Below are 22,500 nucleotides of genomic sequence, written 5' to 3' on the forward strand. Positions count from 1 at the left end.
TGAAATGAGCTTACTGAGCTTAGGTCTTCAGTTTTTCTGAAATAAAGAGAAACCGAGAACATTGGTTTTTACAAAGTACCGTTGTCCAAAGAGGCCAAAAACAGCATACCGAGATTGAGGTGATAAAAACGCGATACCGGACTTTGAAATTGTCCTTCTTTATTGCAGTTAAAGTGCCCCTGTGACCAAAAAATCAATTCATATTTTTCTTTGGATTTCAAAACTATGTTAACAAAACACTAAGTGACCCACGTTTTAAGCCTTGATTTCAAAAAGGCACCTCTTTATTTTAACTGTAATTTTTTTTATTTAATGGTCCGCCATAACTAACATTATGTTCTTGAGAGAGCTGGATCGAGGAGAAAATGAAGTCAAAGGCTCACTAGTTTAAGAATGCAATACGTGTGTACGCCGCAGAATTAATATGCAGCACGGGGGTTTTCGGCTTTCAGACTTTTAAACTGACGCTTTGCATATATAATAAGCTGCGTTCACACTCTGAAATTTTAAGCTAGTGAGACTCTGACGTCACCTTTCCCTGGATCCAACCCTCTGAGGTCCAATCGGTCAGTTTTGAACGCGAGTAATGGCGGACCGTGAAATCCAAAACTTACACGCAAAGTGAACGGCCTTTGGATAAAAATCAAAGCTCAAAATTTTGCCAGTCAGGTGTTAAGCAAACACACTTTCAAAATCTGAAGGAAAAAAGGAAGTGGTTTTTTTGATCACAGGGGCACTTTAAAGAGAGAAGGAGACGGTGTCAATCCGGAAAAGGCCATTCAATGTGCAAACAAACGTTTTGAATGATGAAAGGTGAAATTCCCTTTAAAATTTAACTTAAGTTCAAAACTATAAAGAGGAGGGTGGTTAAAAATTTCAACGCCCTGATAATTGAGGTAACTAACAGCACCCAACACACTGAACAAAAACTGATTCCGTTGCTGCACTGTGGCTAATACCTCGCACAGTTTTTGTTTCCATTCTATCAAAAACCACTTGACATGTTCCAGAACTCGGCAAAGTCCCTTTTTGACTTTTGTCTGCTTCAGCTTAGGTGGCCTCACACACCCAACAAGCCTTTTTACAGACATCACGCCAAGCGGCCACTTCTGCTGGCCCATCTACTTCACCTTTCTATCAAGGAAGCTGGAAGCTTGACGAAGATGTTACTGTCTAGGTGACCAGTAAATACTTTATAAGGAAGAAACAGCTGTATACATAGAGTACTAAAGTGTGACGTCATGCTTCCATGGCAACCAAATTTTCTGTTCTAAACAAAGTTTGCCAAGCATAGCATTACAAGCGCGTTAAGCGTGGCTTTCGACTCCTTTCCAGTTTTGCGGTCTTTATTTTTACAGTTTCCCTTATTGATTGAACTGTAATTTTTTTTGGAACTTTGGATGACGTAGACGAATATTTATTCGTTTGAAAGAAGATCCCAATCGTCAACTGAGCAGACAAAGAGCCGAGGTGTTAGAGGTGAAAGATCGTGATGGTTCACTGCTTTGCTCCGGGCTGTGATCATCATTCCGAATCACATACTTGTAAATTCTATGGGTTTCCACATAAAATAAAGAAAAAGGAGGAGTACCAACGCTGGATTCGATTAATAAGGTAAGGTTAATTTATGGTTTGTCCTAGATCTTGTGTTATCAATTAAGTGGCGCTTTCGCGGCGTTTTGGTGTTTGGCTCGTGTTTTGATCTGTGATTTCTTTCAAGGACTGGTATCTCACAAAGTCTTTGCGATAGTATCTTAAATAATATTCGTGCATTTGTTCTGGTGAAAAGGAAAACAGCTGTGATCAGTGAATTACTCCCATGATATGCTTGAAAAACTCAGTAGACTATAAATACATACATTCATTCATTCATGCTTTAACTTGGAAACTGTTTACTACAGTTCATCACGAACGACTGCATTCTCAAAGGAAGAAATATCATTTCCCTTGGCAGTTTGACGAAGGGGAATTTTACTTTGTTCTAGTTCATCATTTTGTAGGCGATACTGTTGCTAATTTTAAATAAACAATATTAGAACTCTCGTTTATAATAGCTTTAGATGTTGCACAGTACTGTAAAAGTGACTAACTAGTTCTACTTAGTGAGCTTATTTTTTTTATATAAACTTACAGAAGAAAAGACAGGGAACCAGGGAATCACTCCAGAATATGCAGTTGTCACTTCAGAGATGGGAAAAAGAGTGCCGGCCCAGAAATTTACACACGTAATGCTGACAAGTTGTTTCCATCAGAAGGATTTCCTCGAAAAAAGAAAAAACAGAGTAGTACTACACACAGCAGTGTACATGACATGGTGCAGGCCATTCGGGACAAAATGGAAGAGGAGGCACCTCCCTTGCAAGAAAAACCCTCAACAAACCAGGTTATTCTTGAAGCCGAACTTGACCTTGCAAAGAGGGAACTTGAGCAGCAGAGAGAAACTGCACAGTACCAGAGAACACATTATTCTGCATCAACTCTTACCACAGATATTCTTCGTATGGAAACTGGACTACCAACAAAAGAAGTTTTCCAGATTGTGGTAAATTATGCCTCTAGATTTAAGGATTCTTTGTCATACTATGCAGGTTGGAGAGTGGAGTCAATTATTTTTGAAGATCAAATTTTAATCACCCTCATGAAACTGAGACAAAACTATACTAATCTCCACATAGCTCAGTTATTCTCTTGTAGTGTTGCTACCATTTCAAATGTAGTTACAACATTTATTCATGTTTTACACCATATCTTATTTGATGATTTGATGACCACTATCCCTTCTAGGGAGAAAAACAAATTATGCTCTCCTTCGTCCTTTTCAATGTTTACTAGCTGTAGAATAGTCATTGACTGTACAGATATTGAAATTGCAGCACCCAGTCTTATGAGTCAACAGAATGAGACATATTCAAGCTACCGGGGCATGAATTCTTTTAAAGTTTTAGTCGGGGTGGCGCCCAATGCAGTTATAACATATGTAAGTAAACTGTATCCAGGATCAATTTCGGATAAGGAAATTGTCAAACAGTCAGGTCTAATGAACCATATGGCAAATGGTGACCTGATCCTTGCAGACAAGGGGTTCTTGATTCAGGACATTGTCCCAAAGGGTGTTTCTGTAAATATTCCTCCCTTCTTAGAGAATGGAAAATTCACTGCCAGTGAGATAAGGGCCACTAAAAACATTGCAAAATGCAGAATTCACGTCGAAAGGGCTAATGCACGGCTGAAGGATTTTAAGATACTAAACTTTATACCCCCCAAATTAAGATGTTATGCTGACAAAGTATTTCAAGTCTGTGCTGCCCTTGTAAATCTTCAGTTTCCACTGATAAAGGAAGGATGTGAAGGGTAGAATTTGAGTAAGGACGTGCATGTAGTGGGAAAATTGAGAGAGTATTATTGATTAACATGTAGCTTTGATGCTTAGGGGAATAAGACAATCAATCAACCTTGATGTATTGCTTTTGTTTTCTTTAAGCCTGAGGATCAACTTTAAATTTCAACAAGGCAGATTAAGCCCATCTATTTGACCTTTATGTTTAGAAAATAAGGGGGCATTCTCTATTTTTGTAATGTGTAGAATAGTAACAAAATAATAGAACATTTGTCTGAAGTCACATATTATGCAGTAGAGCCAGCATTTTCAGCTGTAAACAATTGCAACTCTAATCTTAAATGTTTTAGGAAACACAACATCAAGAATATTTGATAATTCTCTGAATAAAAATGGTTTTGGTTTCATTACTGAGCATGGAAGGTTGCTGTACTTGTTATTGTTTCAGTATTAAACTTGTAAAATGGGAACAGGGTACAAACTTCCGGCTGGATTTAAACCTTGCAATAATTCTACAAACTATAGTTCTCCCTCAACAATTTTGGGAAAGAGGTGTTTAAAGTAAAATTCCCTTAGTCTGGTAAGGTTTTCTTCCCAGGATGGATCCTTCTTGATTTCAATAATGACACACCAGTTATTTGTCCAAACAACAAAATAACAATAATTTCGTTTGGCTAAGTACATTTGCCCTTGCACTTGGTGCCAGTAGACATGATTCCTTTTTAGCGAGTATGACCCGTCCTCTTTTTGCTCCAGACAAAATGTCTCACTTTTCAAAGCTTCCTCAATACTCGCATTTCTGAAGGTATAGGAACACTTCGCCTCTAGAACATGGTCTTCACCCACGAATCCATCAGGGAAGCTCCAAGAACGCCTGATTCGTCAAGCCACACCCCTGTCTCAGCAACTTCAAGATGGGTTTTGGCAGTAAATGTTTTGATGGCTTCAGCCTCATTTGTGACTCCCCATGCCACAGCTTTGACACGTGAAATGTCATATTCTCCCAAGAGACGCTTAATAAGGGATGGGGTGACCCTCTTAGCATTGATGACGGAGCCAAAATTACTTGCAGTCAAACGCCCCTTCCTGACTAAATGCCAGGAGGGATTGTTTCGCTGACCGACAGTTAAAGAACTGATTTGATTTACAATTTCTTGCTCTACCTTTAATTTTCGTTTGATAAACTCAAGTTGTTCAGCAGCAGTAGATAAGGTGAGAAATTCTTCGGAAAAAATAACCTCTTCCACTGTTGAGACAGGTAGATCCCCCAGTTGTTTTGGCTCAGGGCTTAACAGCCAGCATAGGCCAGTGAACTTTCCATACGCTCGGAGCTCTGAATACAGCGCTTCTCGATCTCCTTGATTTGGTTGTCGGAGTAAGGCTGTATATCCTGGCTTTGCTGGAGGAAACATTTCAGCAATAGATTTCCGAGAAATATCAGGTGCATTCCGTTTTTTCCATGAACACTCAACATCAGTCCGACTCCACTTATAAATTCCGTAGATGAACAGAGCTGCAGCATGGCTGCATTTATAAACTCCCCGAGGACACTCGCACTCGCTCGATTTAATCGCATTGTTTTGGTCAAGGTATATCTAAAAAGAAAATTATAATACACAAAGTTTAACAGTAGTTTTCTATAAGCTTTCTGCTCAATGTTGGCCATTTACCGCATTTCACTTACCGTCACATTATACACTTTTTTCTTCATACTAGCGTGAACTTGTCCCTTCAAAACACCTTGACTTGCACTAAAGCTTTCCACATGGTTTGATTTGAAGTGATTTTCACCTCTTGAAACGGATTTATTCTCATTTTCGAAGAAAGAAAGCAGGGACGCAATTGTCAGCACCGACATCTTGCTTCCCGTGCGTTTGTTTAGAACAGAAAATTTGGTTGCCATGGATGCGTGACGTAACTGCTTTAGTACTCTATTGCAAGTTTGGTACTTGCTTGACAAATTAAACAAGACAGCCTACGAGCAACTCCACCAGTTAGGGTTTCGTGTGGCTTCTTTAGGCACCCCCAAATCCTCTCGCTGCTCGCTTTGCGATATAAATTTCTCTCAAAATTTCTCGTACAAACAAAACTAACTGTTCTCATACTTTTTACCCCATGTCTTTCAAACGCAGACTTTAGACCGCAAACCTTAACCTGCAGACTACCCCCAACCGATGTAATTCGCAGCGAGGTCATAGAAAATTCCTGCACTAGTTATCATATATATAGCTCCGGGAATGTGAATGCCCACTGTCTCTGTGTACATTACTTAACAATTATTCGCCAAAAGAAGGCGAGGTGAATATCGAGGAGAATATCGGTGAATAATTGTTTTAGTATAATTACATAGCGGAAAACTTCTTCGGTGATTTTAGCGTAATAATCACCTCAACGGCAACCAATCAGCGCAGAAAATTTTCACTAATCACCTATGCAATTATACTAATGCTTGATAGTAAGAAGCTCACATTGCTAATAAAGGAACGTATTTTCTGCGATCTTCTGCGGCTGGCAGAACGAATTGATATGCGTTGAAGACACATGAAAAGGAGCCAGTGATAAAGGTGACGTGATGGCTGTCTGAAGTTGGCCAGGTTATAGGCTACCTTTAGCCTTTTCGTTTCAAGAGGGTAATTTGTGAATCTACTTTTAAACAAATTCATGGCGTCCTAGCACGATTTTATTTCCCTTGGGGCTTCAGCATCCGGGTCCTGGTATGAACAGAAACATCCCATAAACCTTTGAGAGCAGCTTGAGCCAATTCACAACACTGAGAAGGGGAGTATATGGCAACAAAAAATGCCCATTTGCTAGTGGATCAATGAAAAGATTCAGCAAAGTGGTTCGTCATGGGCATGGGGGGAAAATATTCAACAACAGTAGTCGAGAAGATCCGGTGATTACAGATCGATTGAGGGCAGAAGATTTCGTTTTCACCAAGGTTTGTGCATGACTTGTTGTCTTTTCGATCGTGACCGACTCAATAATGGAACACCTACGGACGTTTGTTATGGCTAAATCGATTTACAAACTGTTCTGTGGCTAATTGTTTCAATCTGCACAGACTTCCCGGTATGGATTTCCCTTCCAGCCAACTTGTCTCGCATATGATCCTGTTCAGAGTATTTTGGCTGTAGGAGCCTTCGACGGTTCTATCCGAATGTATCCTTGAAAAAATTACCCGTGACTTAGCAGATACGTAAACTAATGGTTTATAGAAATTCTCCTAAAACTGTAAGGCTTATTTTAATATTTTGTATAAATCGATGTCCTGTGGTAGGTCGTGTTACTGCATGCAAACTTCTTGCAAAGTGGCCTGGTTAGTTTTAATCCTCTTTGTTGAATTTGGGTCCTATGTATTTGAATTCATTTAGCGATATTGATTTTAGGGACATACTGTACCCAAATAAAAACATATCTACATATTTCGATAGCTCTAGTTGTCAAAATTATTTAATTGTATTTATTTTCTGGAGGTCTATAAAGCAAACAATAACAGGATTACATCATAAACCGTTTAAATTTGTTGACGATTTGGTGACGTGGTTTAAAATAGTCTGAAGCTAAAATAGGAAAACTTGGTGCTGATGCAGTAGCCTCGAGATTTTAAATCTTTTTTTGAATCCGGATTCTTGTTTATGACATTGGTATCCAATAAAAAGACAACAGATGTTTGTCCTTAATCGGTGTCTCCAACTTACAGCTTGGGTAAACCTGGTGTCGAATGTCATGTTCAGCATGAAAGTTGTGCAGCAGTTAAAGCGCTTATCTTCCTCATAAATGAGGTGAGAAAAACATAGGTTAGTCATATATAACTCAGATATGCCAGAGTTGCATTTTTATTCTGTTTCTTTGGTCATAATTTATGTTCATGTCTCAGAAAAATGTAGATATGAGTTATATAAGATCCAGTGGATTTTATTTAATGTTGATTTGATTTACGTACTTATCACATACACGGAAAAAATTACTGGATGCTCATTGGCTGAGGTGGAGGGCATTTTTTGTCTTAATCACAAGGGCACTTGTTGTAATCAAGAGAGCATGAGTACTTGATCATGATTGGTATAACAATTACTTATCCAGAGCATGCAAAGTTACAATAATATTGAATCTTCTTCCAGTTTCTGACTCATTAAATGCCTGTGGTCCACATATAAAATATATTTCAAGCACTATTTCTGTTGACAGCAATGATTTATTGAATTGAACTTTCACTGAATAATAGCGTGCTAAGTTGATTGTTGTTTGTCGCATCATTGAACAAGCTTCCCTCCGTAATTTTGCCCTTTATGTGATAAACATGCAGTAATATTGCAATGTGTCCTTGCACAATAGGCCTTTTTGCAGATACAGCAGCTATTTTGATTTCTATTGTCTCAAATAGCTATTTTGGGATGCCCAGGGGGCAAATACATATTAATTTGCCCCCAGAGCATGTCTTTCAAAATTAATAATAATTAGTATTATCAATTTCACTTGTATAAGTTTCAAAGTTTTCAAAATTGCCCTAGTTGGTTCACCACTTGAGCAATTTTGTGAAACTTTGAAAATACATGTGAAATTAGTCATTAATTATTGCTCTTGGGCCCATGAGATTACATATACTAGTAAGTCCTTGTTTACATAGAGGTGGGTACCTCAGAGTCTTTTTTTTTAATCATTACTTTCCCCGGAGAGCCAGGAAAATGTCCAGGAACTCATTGCAAAAACAAATGCAAGTATCCTTCCTTAAGAGTGCTTCCTGCTACAAGATTTGTAAAATAATATAGTACACACACTGGCTACATCACATGAATTTTGATTGGTTATGTGTTGTCAGACGTGGTTTTGATTGGCTGCTAGGAAATATGAGCGTGTATCAAGAAAATCTGTTTTAATCAAAAATTTAAAAAACCAGCATTTTGCTTCATTTGTCGAATTATTTTTGGGAAGCAATAGAGGGCTTTTTCCAGTGTTTACATTAGCCTCATCTAGTAAACACTCGTGGAGTTCAGAGAATTCTCACATTACTGTTATGCAAAACTGTCTGGAATTCTCCCAACCTCCCCTTGTCTTTAGATGAGGCTCTGTAGATGTGAAAAAGTCCTCTATTGCATAAAATAATATAGTGTATAGTGGTTGGCGTGGCTGGATTAGCTTGAAGGGCCTCAAAATGAATTAGGGCCATAAAAACAAGAATACAACCAGGGGTTGGGCTATTTGCCGGAAGTGAAAAAGTGAACTTTATAAAAGGAATGGCTTTAGGGAGTCATTATTTATTTTTAGGGGAAGGGAAAAAAGAATGGGAGCTTAAGGCTATTTCAAATTAGCTAGTGGGGGAGGGGAGGGAGTGGGCTAAAAAAAGTTTAGGGGGGTCAGTAGTTTGAGGTATATTTTAAGAGGGATCCAATAGACCTCTTTCATAATGGCGGCCAAATTAAATATTCTTTTGTTTTAATGCTGCTAATAAGCCTTTCTAGCCTCGCTATTACAGCTGTATGAGCAAATTTCAAAAGACTATATGTTTTAAAATACTGGGCAGTAGGTTATTAACATAAATACAAAAGAATGTAAATGTGGTTGCCATTTATGGAAGTGGTTTATTGGCCAAGGTGGGTAAAACAGTTAAAATAATTAATACAGTCTAAGCTCTCACTGCAACCACTCTTGTAAGCGACCAGCTCTAGTTATGACCACTATAGTAAATCCTCGTTTTAAATGTCTCTTAAAATCTCTAATTAAAAGCTCTGGTTAGCGACTGTTCCCGTAATTGACCGTGACCAGTTTTGGAATTACCCAACTGGACTTTCCCATTGTTTTTAAGCAATTGTAAGCAACCACTCAGAGTCTCATCTATGTACAGTATGTCAACACTATAAATAAAAACACAACCCACTGCACTTAGTATTTGAAAGAATGGGACAGACATGCACAGTCTCCCTTTAAATTTGTGAGTATTTGGCACAGATAATAATATAATTATGAAACCTTGCTTTAACGGGCATGTGCTTGAGCGATTTACCCCTCTTGTACATGACTGGCTGGTTTTCAATGAAACTTGAGTTGCACGTCAATATTGCTTGAAGACTTGACATGTTGTATGTTGTGATAAATCGTACTAAATTTCTCGCTGGTTTTGGCTTTTTGTTTGAGGGCTGACTTCTTAGGGTAGCCTCGCACTTCAAGGCGGGCTTTGAGTGTTTTGGCTGGTAATTTTTCGTAACGATATTTTGGCAGATGTCAGGGAGAATAAAGAAGTTCCATTTAAGCCCTGGCCAAACGAGAGTGAGAGTTGGCGAGAGTTAGAAGTCTCGCTCTCGTTTGGCCAGGAACTCTCATCTTTTCTCGTCTAGTCTCGTCAAATTTGAACCTGCTCAAACTTTTTATGAGAGTCGTCGAGAGTTTTGTCTCCATTGACCATGCACGAGAGTTTAAGAGAGAGTTTTGCAGTCAGCAATAACTGTTTTTTTCCAGCGAGCTGAGATAATGTGGCATCGGATTCGGAGACCAAGGACAACCGAAAGGACAACGCCAAGGCTGTTTAGAAAAGTGGAGTCACAAGGAATGTTTTGCACAAATTGACTTATACGAGGCAAGACCTTGTTTCTGGAATGTTTCCTCCAAAAACTATCACAATAGGGAAGTAACAGTCAAAAAACATAAGCATTAGAAATAAACATGAAGAAGCTTGTTTGCGCACAAAATCATTTTACTGGACTGGCTATAAATTCTGAATGTACTGGCAGGCTAGTCACCATATTTATGTCAGAAAGACTTTTCCCGGGGGGGTTCCCAGGCTCTCTGGAACTTGCCTCTTGACAAACTCTTGTCAACTCTTGCTCTCGTTTGGCCAACTCTCGATGACTCTCATCGACTCTTGTGAGCTCTTAAGAGTTTCAACTCTCATCAACTCTCGCTCTCGTTCGGCCAGGGCTTTATTTCTGTACCATCAATGAGAATTTAAAAATCCTTATTAGAGACTTTTGCTGAAAGCTCTTGTAAGCGACCATCCTCTATTATTTATTATTTTGGTAGCTCTTGACTAGTTGGGACCACTTTTTCAAATTCCTTGGGTGGTTGCTTACAAGAACTTCGACTGTAGTAGAGTGCAAACAGTATGTGAAACAGTAATGCTTAATCATACAATTTTATGTTAATTCTATTGTTTCTTTTTTGTACAACTTTAATAGTGATTTGTATTTTACAGAAATTCTGTTTGTACTCTAAACTCCATTATGCAAACTAACTAATCATCAAATTATTGTTAGTGTACATGTACATGTCACTTGCATTTTAATAATAATTATTACTTAAAGCATGTAAGAGGAGAATATGAGGTCAGGGAGGAGTCATCTTGTAAATATTGAATAAAGAAGGGGGGGTCACTTGCTATTTACATGGCCTGGAAAAGGGGAGGGGGGGACCTTACAGAAATTTTGATCTTTCCAACATTATTTTTCCCTCCCTCCCCTCTACATAATATATATTAATGACCGGCCCCCAACATACTGTGGATTTCTTTTCAACAGGGAGCTTTAATAAGTCTTTGTGATGATGACTATGTTCATTTGTGGAATTTACGACAAGCACAACCTGCCCTTGTGCAATCATTAAGGTTCAATAGGGAAAAGTAAGTCTGATTTTCCGACAGTTTGTTTTCGAGTAAAATGATATTGATGGCACAACAGGAATAGACCACTTTTGATATATTAAATTCAGCTTGATAGTGAGGCTAAGAGGACACAAACAAAAGAAATGAATAAACATGTTCATTCAGTTTCATTTGTGTGTGTCCTCTAGCCCTCGCTACCAAGCTGAATTTTAATACATCGAACGTGGTCTATTACGTGAAATGTTGTATTGCAGAATATCAGTATCAAGTAGAAGACAAGTATTAAATTTGACTAAATGTAGATTACAAGACTCTTTTTTTTACCTGTACCAGTATGTATATTATTTTTGGTAAATCAATATCGTTGTTTTATTTTCATAGCGAGATGAAGTGATTATTTAAATACTGTATGTTAAGAACTGTTGCAGTACCTCTCCTTATTTTGAGTATGTACAGGGAATACAGTTATTTCTTATCCAACTGTATTAGTTGTTGTACAAAAAATGTACAAAACAAGTACAAATAGTCCATGATATTGTACAGTTAGTTATTTGTACACTTGGTTATTGTACCAGTTTGACTAGTTTAGTTGCTTTAGTTTAGTTGCACATTCTCAGTTGTTTACAATTCACTTGCTAGAAATTTAGTGCAAAAAAAGTTGGATAATAAATAGCTTATTAGATGTTTGGGTGCGTAGTATTGCTGAGTATTTCTACTCGTTGTTTGTGTTTTGACCTGCTTAACGGGCTCGTCAAAATACAGTACAACTTATAAAAATACTCAGCGATATTACGAACCCAAGATATTATGTACATCTCTAAAAAGTATATTATTATCCACAGTTCTTTGATATTTTGCAAGTATTCTAAGTATGTTAGGGTTAGGTAACTGATACTACAAAAGTATCTTAATATCGCAAGAATGGTTAAGTAGAGGTTTGTATTGTTCATATGATTATTCTTTTGGTTTGAATTGTTGCTTTTTTGGCTGCTGCAGCAGTCTGATAAAATGGAACATCAAAACAAACTTGTTTTAAAAATTCAAACCAAGAACGAATTGAAGCAACAACATGACACAAAACAAAATTTAAACATGTCAGCAAAATACTGCTTCCAGTATTGCGATCAGTAGTAGTCATTTTTCAGAAGTATGGTTCAACACTTTGGTGGCTTTTGTCCACCTTCATCAGTGAGAGCTATAATGATCTTTATTGCTAGTGCTCTAAGCTAAACGCGAGAGAAGCGTTTCCACTTTGGACAGCGACACTGTAAATGAGAGGAAACTGCTTCCTTGTGCTAACGTACCATTAATTTAAAGTTAAATAATGAAAGCTTGTAGTGCAAGCAAAAATGATCGTCGTAGCTTTGATGAAGGTGGACACTGAAAATTTAGCTATCAAAAAAACAGATCGGATTAAGAGTACTTTTGAAAAAATTCGGCATAATATGAAGACCACTTCGGTATTCATAGGAGGCTTAATGAGTTCTTGCTCACCTCAGATTGGGCTAGAGTGATTTCTTGAGGCCTCACTTTTTTTCATGTCAATCCAATCCTCCAAAGTGAACAATCTGAGTTGATCCGGATCCAGCCTTTGTTTTTGGTCCAGGAAACAATAGGTGGAAAAAGTATACAATGGAAACAATGGAACTTAATCCTAAAAACGATGGAGCTGCAATAAGGTTGCAATTGGCTGATAAATTCATCATTTCCACTTGAAACCTTAACCAATCAAGGCACTTGAGAACGAAACTGAATCCAGGTTATAACAGCCTTTTTTTGACAACTTGTCGATATAAGATTTTTGCAGTAAGTGGGAGAGAGCAGAAGTCTTTAAGTCTCAAGAACAAGCAAAGAATGGTCCATAGTATCTAGTCTTTATACAAAGTCAACAGAGTTGCCAGTTTCAAATGTCTGTTGATAAAATGTAATTAATGAACTTTTTTTGTTTACAGATTAACTTGTATGCATCTACCTTTCTCATCAAAATGGCTCTTTGTTGGTACAGAGAGAGGAAATGTTCATGTTGTAAATATTGAAAGTTTTCAGTTATCAGGATACACAATAAATTGGAATAAGGCGATTGAAATGTAAGTGCACTGCAAAGTTTGGTAAAATTAATATTGATGATAAATAATTATTATCTAAAAAGGGGGTGATAATTTGGATCTCAATAAAATCATATTAGAATTCAAACCAAACCTACAGTATGTTCAAATTGTGAGTTTTGATTGCACCATACAAGGCTGGGGATTTCCTGATTTTGGTCAATGGGAGATGTGGTGTGATTATAAGACAAAACAAGACGATCTAGGATCGTAAGTCGGGCTGTGGCGACACGTGTGCTGCTAGGGATCATGAGCGTTGAGTGGTAGTTCTAAAAAAAGATGTTTAATACATGGAAAGATGAGCATGTCTCAAAGAAAGATCACGAAATTTGTAATCACACTGGCAAAAACAACATGCATTTCGTCATGAAAACATTGTTGACTTGATGTCCGATCTCACCCATAGATCACTTTCTTGTAAAGCGCATTTGAATATGCCAATAGAAAATGCGCTATATAAATTCATTACCATTACTACCATAAACTTCACCAATATCAAGACTCTTGGGTAAATCTGCACTTGTGAGCTCATTCCTTGGTCAGCAATGCAACATAACGTTTGGGATTTCCAATAACTACAAGACTTTGCTGTTGCGTAACACTTTGTATAAAGCCCTACAGCACAGCATTGTTTACAAGTGCAGTTGCATTGTTCTCTAACACTGTTCACTGCAGTTATTTCATATGTACTAATATGCAGCCCTCTGAGTTCAGAGTTATATAACTCCTGAGTTCATAATTGTCACCAAGTGAGTGTATAGCCTGGAAATACTGTACTAAGTCCTGAATGGATGGTACTTCTAATAGTACACATGTACCTTGGGGATGGCTTCTACCATATTCATCTCTTGCATGAGAATCAAAAATCTTATAACTCCCATTATCAGTATGATAGATACTAACACCAATACATCCTATTGTCAGAATAAATGAAGAATAATTTTGTGACAAGGGCGATTCAAATGCACTGTCTATAGGTATACTGTACTGATATCCCTCAATTATTGAATCACTGTTATGTAGATTATCTGTGTCGCTTTCACTATAATTAAGCTGGTAATTGTTCTCAGACATAGCAATCAATATCATTCATCGGAGGCCCAGGATTTGTTTCTATGTCATTACATAGATTTATTTCAGCACAGCATCGTCTATGATCACCATGCATTCTTGTACAAACTCATTGGTCCACAGCATGTGTACAATACTTGATATTTCTTCAGATTTACTGTTTGACGAAATTGTTTGATGTAACCATGAAGTTTTGACGGCAAAGAAGTGATCTTAACAATCTTTTTCCACACAAATACCCTCCGTTTTCTGCTTTTCTGCGACAGACGTTTCAGCTTCTTCACAGGAATCCTACTTGCTTCGCGATCACGACATCTCGACACATGGCATTCACGTACAACACGGTTATGATTCCAATAAACAAATTTACCATAACGAGATCTCAATTCCTCTCTCTATTTTAATTTCACTACGCCATCATGTTGATGATGTACAAATGGCTGCATTGCCTCCCCTAATACATCACATTTTCCCAGGACATTCAACATTGCTCGTGTTGGTAACGCAATCGTATACAACACGCGAACGTACATGATTACACAGAAAACTAATGCAGTACAAGGAGAAATTGATAGAAGTGATAATCCACTTGATACATTGTACAAAATATATGAAATAATGATCATGACAGTCATAAAATTAAAGAAGTTACTTGCATCTTCGCTTCGGTAAGTGACGGCTTTCTTGTTGTTGTTGTTGTCCTCCGTGGCATTATGTTGATTATCAAATATCAGAAATATCAGCGTCAAAATTTCGGGTAAATTTCCTTAATGTACTTCTGTCATTGCTAGTCATAGTTTGCACATATTTTGTACTCAATGACTGCTCAACTGATCTCTTTAGAACTTGTAAGAGCTTGTAGCAACATTTGAGATATTTGCCAAGCAAGAGTTCGCGGAACAACGACTTTCGAAATGGACGCTCATTTTCATGTTTTGATGTGGGTCTACCACGAACAGTCTGTAAGTGGTTTGAGCGTATTGGACCTAACACCGTAACTCGCTTCTGCCATTCCTGAAATCATTCATGTATGCCTACCATCGCAGAGAATCACTTCTGAGGTTATCGAAGAGAAATGAAAATGAAGCGAAATGAACATTGAGCCTTCACTACATATCTGCGGTATTGCCCATTGCACGTGACGGACATTTGCGAAGAAATACACGGGTAAACCTAGAGTCGGTCGCCCGACTAATAATGTTGAACTATTAATTAAACACATCTGTCACAAATTGAACACAACTTCCCCTCCATTAATAGTGACACAGTGATTATGCATGTACATAGATTTCTTCACGGAAAGTGCGTACTACTGGTAAGTACCGTACAAAAGCACTTTCATGGTGAAGTTTGTTTATTATAATTATACATACTGAGATTTTCTATACTACAAACTTAAGACAATTTATTCACATTTTATTAAATCGCTTTTACAAAAAGCTGTTTAATCTTAAAATAAGTACCTTACAAGTTACATGAATGCTTGAAATACCTAGTACATGTAATTAATAAAAAGTAAATGCAGAATTGAATGTTGAATCAAGTAAGCTTACCTCTTGATAATTTCATAACAATGAATTAGTTTTTTGTAAGTATTCATGCAAGAAATATAAAAACAAGGAAAAGCTCGATAAAAGTAAGTACACTTGACTTTTCAACAAAACTGAATCTGCTGTGCCAAAGGCGGACTGTTGTCTTCATCTGAAGAGTCAAATAATTATGTGTTTAATTCGTTTTCTTTCAAATGTCGATGCAGACCTTGAAGACTTGAAGGTTCATTGTCCTTCACACTATTAAAGGCTGCTGATATTCGTTCAATTCTTTGGCTTTGATGTCTTCAGGATTTCTTTGCTCAACTGTTTTCTCTCAGGAATTCAATGAGTACATGTAGCTTCACATTTTTCGTCGTCTTAGCTCTTGCATTTTTAGTCTGTTGTTCGATACTTAGCAACTATTCACCGAAGTGGAGGTGCTAGAGGTGGATAGTTTATACTGGTATATAATTATTTACTGATAAATATCCACCTCCACTTTTAGGTATGGCTAAATCTATATAATTATTACTTTGGGAGAAGGGTTGATTGGTGGATCTGGGAGTGACATGTTTTGTCACTGATTGTTTATTGTCTTAAGTTCTGCATTCATACATCATCTACTATTGCATTGTTTACTAGTGTTTGTGACTTTGACTTTTTTTGCCAGAAAATGTAAAACTCATCCAGGTCCTGTTGTACATATTAGTGGAAATCCTGTGGACCCAAATAAGGTATGATACAATAATTAATATATTATCATGTTAAAAATTTTCGTTGATTAAAAGTTTTTCAAACTAGTTTATTTTTGTTTCAGATTTTTTTTTTTTGGAGAACACACACACTACATGCTAACCTTGTAACACATTACTACAATCATTATTTACATTATGTTCACTTACAGTACATTTATATGAAAGGGGTTATTTACAAACATTTGTTTGTTTATTTACGTACAATATATAGACTATACATGTGTACTACTACATTGAAGCCTTCATACAGACTATTACGCATACAAATCCTTTATCCAGACACTCAAAAGGTTACATAACTTACTTAACTTGTGTAACTTACTAAGTACTTGGATTTATTTAATTTTACACATTGTATCAAAGAGCGCTAAGGAATGGCTTCCACTTGCCATCGTGAGTTTTTAGTTTTCCTTTTTTTGTCGCTGAAAGAATCGCAATCGAATTCAATGTGTAATGTCTTAAGCCAAAGAACAATTGACTCCCAGAAGGCCACGCTAAAGCTGCAATGACAAAAATGATGCTTGAGAGATTCGTCAGAATTTTTGCAGAAAGAGAAGAGGAGCGAGTCGACTAATTTCATTTTGTATAACAATTTGTTAGAAGTGTAAATTATGCGGTTGAGTAGTTTGTATTGGAAGAATCTTGTTCTGCTGTCACACTGTACATGAGAAATTAGGTACCTAGAAATTTTCCCAGTCAAGAATTCGATCGTGGAACAAAGTGGTGTATTTGGGGCATGCTGGAGGAGGACCTGAATTAATTTAACGAGTTTCCAATACAATTTAGAGGAGGTTAATTCATCAAGTGATAACACATCATCTTCAAGACAAAGGGTGAAGTTAGACTGTGTGTTGTGAGAGTCAGATGGAATCTCAACTGTACCTGTGTCTTTGGACTTAACAAGCTTTTTCCATGCTAGAGAAAGAGAGTTGACTATACCAAGCAATAAGAAGTAATCGTTAGCATTGAATCCCTTTGCCACAGTTTTAGGTTTCTATAATTGCTCGTCAAGATACATGTATTAGCAAGAGTTACTATGCCCTTAGAAAAGAGTTCGTGACAAAAGACCGTTTTACCACCAATATGTAGAAACTATAGTTGTTCCATGCCAGAAAGGGTTTAACAAGGCATTCCCTGTAAAAACTAGGAAGGTACAATGTAGTTGGGCAGGTCGTCAATGCTAAAATTGCAATGCAGAAGCAGTTTGCAGCCTTGATCTTTGAGAAAAAAGGAGATTATATCTTTCCAAGTGCAAACAAAACAAGCTACCAGTAGTCTGAACATTTTTTAACCAAAGATTTTTTTAAAATTAAACTACGATATATACTCCTGCAGCTAGTTTTTTATTTACTTCTAATACATGTAATTAGAAGTACAAATATTAAATAATAATTATAAAGCCAGGGAAGCTGAGTGCTAGCAAATAAATTATTAACATTCATTTAGTGTAACACCCAGCCTACTTAACACATGCACAAGGCTGCTCCCTAACGTTCACCTGGGGCGTCTTATTTGCGAGTGCGTGCAACCAAATTTCTAAACAAGTAGTCTGAACGGGTGCCTTACTTGATTCATCCTCACTTTCTTGTAAACTTGTTCCCAGCTGGAATTAATTAATTCTGGGTTCTTGAAAAAATGACTCAGCCCAGCGTTCCAGTTAACTTGTTCAAGTGGGGGTTCATATAGACTATCTGAGGGGTCACCCAGATGTCGTGCCAGCAGTGGCCTTTTGGCTCACACGTTCACGCGTTGAATTTTACTTTTCTAAGTTTTGGTAATAAATTCAGTGCAAAGATAACAAAACTAGCAGGCTCTTTGAAAATGGCGCGGACGAAATATAGGTCGGAAATATAGGGGATATATTTCAACTGCGCGCCATTTCAATGGAAGAGTCTGCTTGCTTGCTTGCTATAACAAAACATGCTCTTGAGTAAGACTCTCTTATTTCTTCTTTAAGTGAAATGGTCTACAAAAATCTAACTGCAAATTGCGCTGGCGGCGTTTTCCTGTACGACATGCATGTCTTACAGTTGCACTAAACAAGCCTTTGTTCTACACACTAAGGAAGGACTGAACATGTTGTTTCCGCTTCATAATTCCTCTTCTTTTCAGTCTAATCTGATGCCAGGTAAAAACTTTTTTTGGCTTTATGTTTGCACCAAAAAGTATCACAAAAGCTGGGAGTTAACAATAAAAGGCAAGCCAAAAGACAGATGAAGAAAAAAATAACATAGTTTTTATAAAACTCTGAATTTCGAATTCTCAGCAAAAGATTTAATGACAATCAATCGTAAAAATGGCAAAATTTCTGCAGCCTCTGACTTCTAGGAAGCAAGGAGAAGCTCGTGATTTTCTGTCAAAAGGAAGAAATTGATCACATGCCACATGTAGGCAACCACAGGTACACGTGAGCACCTTGTGTCAAGGTTCTTGTTTACATTGAATGAACTACAGGGAAGAATGTACAGTAGTCTCCTTCGCAGCCGACTTTGGGGATGTCAAGTTGTTCGTCGCTTTCAGAGTTAGACAATGTACTTTTTCGCTAAGAAACTTCCGTCTTTGGTTTTTTTAATTTTGTTGTAATATCATACTGAATATTTACATTTGATCTGTCGGGTCAGGAAGCCTTGTTTGTCGGGTTATTGACCCGAGACCCGACTCTTATCTAGAACACTGCTCTGCCTACTAACTTTTAATGTTGGAAGCCCGAAGGGCTCCTGGAAAATTTTCTTAGGCAGCAGCCTTGCATGCATGTCAATCAACCATTTGCAGACTTTTCTAATCATTGTATGCCAGGTTTGTGTAGGGCATGTCATGTCCAAACTGTTAGCCCAGGTTGTGAACCTGGGTAAGTCTCCACATTTGTGTTCCTTGGACACTGTAATATCACTCTGTCTGTCCTGACACAAGTTAGAGTATAAATCAGCAGCAGCAATTCATAGTGCTAAGGCATAACCTTGGGGTGGACCAATTAGGAAGGAAGAAATACAGTCATGTACCCCTAGTCGGAATCCCAGGATATGCTCTGGCTCAGTGGGTTTCCTGGGTAGACAGACTTCCCTTTTCCTTTTTATATACCAGTTTGAAAGGTTTTTGTGCTGTGTTAAGATAATTCTGTTTCCTTGTTCAGTTGCTTTTAGGTTTTGAATCTGGAATAATTGTTGTTTGGTCCCTCAGAGGGAAAACAGTAGAACACAGATGTACTTCTTCAAAGGTGGGGAAAACTGAATTTCCGTTCACTGAAAGAGTTTTTTTTCAAATTCAGTTTGTAATGTAATAATCTGGCCCCAGTTGTTCAAAAGGTGGATAGTCCTATCCACGGGATAAATCACTATCCATGGGATAGTGCAATTGGTTTTGCTATGACTTATCCACTGGATAGACGGGATTTATACGGCAAATAGTGCTATCCATTGTTTGAACAACTGGGCCCAGGGTTCCCGTAATAGTGCATTGTGCTATTGTGTGATCACATATACATGTATAAGAGAATGTGAGTTACAGGGATGCATAGAATAAACCATGTTTTCATGAACTTCTAACTCCAACTTAACATAGGTGATGACTCTGTTTAGATAGAGTAGAAACAGCTTGTAACGACACCTTTGACGGTGCTCTTATTCTGTGAACATTTATGCTCTTATTCATGAACATTTATGCTCTTATACATGCTCTTATTCTGTGAACATTTAATTCTGAGCCGATCGATCCATAATCCACAATCATAATTTCAATTTTTTTGCTGCCATAATGATTAGACTTCAACCTCACCCAGAGCACTTTGTTGCTGTCATTTTCATTCCACGTGCTATCCAGCCAGTATCGCTTTCACAGTTTTGGAATGCTAATGGGGCTGGGAGGGAAGAGACCAAAAAAATGTGAAGGGGACAAAGAACTGAGGAATAAGGAGGCCAGGGCCACTTAATTATGTCCTAAGGTTTAAGGACGGTGCCTTTTATTGTTATTGCGCATATGTTCAGTGCATTTCGATGTACTCGGATTTCCTCTGGGTGGTGCTTATTACATTACAGGGATATTTTTGCGCGGCTCAAAGCTATAGGGAGAAAGCAGAACTTAGCAAGTGCTCTTTGTATCCAAAAAGAAAATTGGGGGTAACCACGCATTTTTCAGAGATAATTAAGCTTCAATTTGGAAAAGAACGCCATACATTGCTTTGTATTTTGAAGCTTTTTACAAATATTGTTTATTAATTATTCTCGAAAAATATGTGGTTACCCCCAATTTTCTTTTTGGATTTCAATAACACTTGCTAAGATCTGCTTTTCCCGCATATTCAGTAAACTGTGCAAAAATACCTTTGAACTAGTAGGCACTGTCCTTAATTGCACAATGAGGAATGAACTTTATTTAAATGTCAACTGTATAATTAAGGTGCTGAGGTACTACATGTAATTGGGGACAATGTACAGAAATAAAATAATTAAACTTAAAGTCAAGCAACTAATATTAAAATCATACATGTAGGTTAATTTTTGAGGCACCTACTGACATAATTTGTACAACCAATGATGCTGCAATCAATGATGCAATGTTCCACAACCACTCACAACCAATGATGTTCCTCTTGCTTCATTTTATCCATAGTCTGTGGTCTCGGCACACTGGTTGAATGATGGCAAACAGTTCATGTGCTCTCATACTGATGGTACCTTGACAGTGTGGAGTCTGAAGAACAGTGACAAACCAGTGGAGACATTAAGTCCACACAGTGAGTCTTTTCGAACTGTGACCATGTTTGTAAAGACACTGGCTGTAAGGTTTAGTGATCCCGTCCCTGAAGGTTGTTGTTCTTGAGAGACAAAGCTGAAGACTTAAAGGGACAATTTCACGCTTTTGCGCATGTCCAAGCTTTGGCGCTAGCACTTTTAAATTTTACGGTTTGGTACTGAACCAGATGATGTTCATTAATAAAAGCAAATACACTGAATGACTGAGGCCCAAATTAATTTTGTAGGAAGATACAGTAACTGCGAGTTTACGCAGAAAATATCAAATTTAGGTTTAATTTGACCATCGAATTTATTGTACGAGTCGAACATCTTATTCTACGCATGAGTTGTCTTAACACACAAAATAATATGTATTTGCATGCAGTAGGTTCATAACACAAAGGAAATGATTGCAAAAGTAATTCCAATGAGTAATTCCACTTTTATGGAATTGTTCCGTTTCCTGCATCAGTGCTTTCGATTGTTTCAATAGCAAAATTGCATTAAATGGGCTGCATGGTTGCCACGCATTTATGATGAACCTCTGACAGGCAGCAACGTGCCTGACAAGTTTGAATTGTGTCTAGGCTCACCAATGCTAAGCTGTCTTTCCCCCAAAAATTGTCCTGAAGGCTTTCCTTTGAGGTATGGATTCTAAGAGATCTTCTAGGCATTATGGTAGCACTGCCCAGACGGGAGAAGTGTACTCAGTGACTGATCTCACTACTTAAGCTACAATAAACTAGTACTAAATTGTTGCAGCTTAAAGTTCACATTGCAATCAGGTTGGCAATCAAACAGTGAATGTACATGTAGCTAAAAACTTACAATTCAAAGACCCTGGTCAGACATGATGATAATTATATAACAAGCAATAATTATGTCCTGGCTGTTGTCAAAATAATAATATTAACCTCTTACTAACTGGGCGTGAAGGCCTTCCTGGGGGAACATTGGCCCAAGGTCATGGCAGTTGTGCTGAGTCTGTACAATTTAAAACAACTGAGGGCCTATATTTCCTAGTACGGTCCTGAGCAAGGGAAGTTAAAGTTGTTTATTACATGGTATTGTTTTCTGAGCTGCCATTCCTGACTCGTGTATTGAAATGTTCTTTCTCCAGCAAAATCAGATAAAGGGAGACCATGTCAACCAATATTTAAAGTTCAGTGGTTAGCTGTAAGTTCAGGGTATGTATTTTCTCTTATGACTACCGGAGCAAAAAATACAAAGACTACCTTACATGTATGTACATTGTTGATGACAATGATTCATTTGGTATTTCTACAATAAAAGTCAAGGTGATTGTGAAATATGATCATTGCAGTTGATAGGGTCAAGAGAAAAAATATTTGATCAGCTCAATTAACCCTGTCACT

The 22,500-nt window shown here is 37.6% G+C and overlaps 2 protein-coding genes and 1 pseudogene across 3 annotated transcripts in view; 2 read left to right on the plus strand and 1 right to left on the minus strand.

The window, feature by feature from the left end:
* The first annotated feature begins 1,320 nt into the window (after positions 1-1,320).
* LOC138050781 (uncharacterized) lies at positions 1,321-3,355 on the plus strand. Its single transcript, XM_068897064.1, has 2 exons — positions 1,321-1,614; positions 2,134-3,355. The coding sequence occupies exons 1-2, from the start codon at positions 1,493-1,495 to the stop codon at positions 3,353-3,355; spliced, it is 1,344 nt and encodes a 447-aa protein (XP_068753165.1). The 5' UTR covers positions 1,321-1,492.
* Positions 3,356-3,461: 106 nt separating this feature from the next.
* Positions 3,462-5,265, minus strand: LOC138050782 (uncharacterized; annotated as a pseudogene).
* Positions 5,266-6,086: 821 nt separating this feature from the next.
* Positions 6,087-22,500, plus strand: part of LOC138052985 (syntaxin-binding protein 5-like) — a 46,408-nt gene continuing 29,994 nt past the window's right edge. The window contains exons 1-9 of one of the 2 annotated variants that reach the window (XM_068899625.1): positions 6,087-6,278; positions 6,402-6,499; positions 7,041-7,122; positions 10,849-10,949; positions 12,884-13,018; positions 16,310-16,373; positions 19,525-19,608; positions 21,000-21,123; positions 22,245-22,311. In XM_068899625.1, the coding sequence (XP_068755726.1) occupies positions 6,159-6,278; positions 6,402-6,499; positions 7,041-7,122; positions 10,849-10,949; positions 12,884-13,018; positions 16,310-16,373; positions 19,525-19,608; positions 21,000-21,123; positions 22,245-22,311 (875 nt within the window). In that variant the 5' untranslated portion in view covers positions 6,087-6,158. Of the gene's footprint in view, positions 6,279-6,401; positions 6,500-7,040; positions 7,138-10,848; positions 10,950-12,883; positions 13,019-16,309; positions 16,374-19,524; positions 19,609-20,999; positions 21,124-22,244; positions 22,312-22,500 lie in introns of those variants that run through there. The other variant, XM_068899626.1, reaches the window with a different exon arrangement.

This window comes from Montipora capricornis, chromosome 6 (assembly GCF_036669925.1).
Source record: "Montipora capricornis isolate CH-2021 chromosome 6, ASM3666992v2, whole genome shotgun sequence".
In the NCBI taxonomy this organism is placed as follows: domain Eukaryota; kingdom Metazoa; phylum Cnidaria; class Anthozoa; order Scleractinia; family Acroporidae; genus Montipora; species Montipora capricornis.

Excerpts from the sequence above, each read along its gene's own strand:
- LOC138050781 (XM_068897064.1), top strand. The coding sequence starts at position 1,493 with ATGGTTCACTGCTTTGCTCCGGGCTGTGATCATCATTCCGAATCACAT. Across the intron at positions 1,615-2,133 it reads CGCTGGATTCGATTAATAAG|AAGAAAAGACAGGGAACCAG; the intron begins GTAAGGTTAATT and ends ATAAACTTACAG.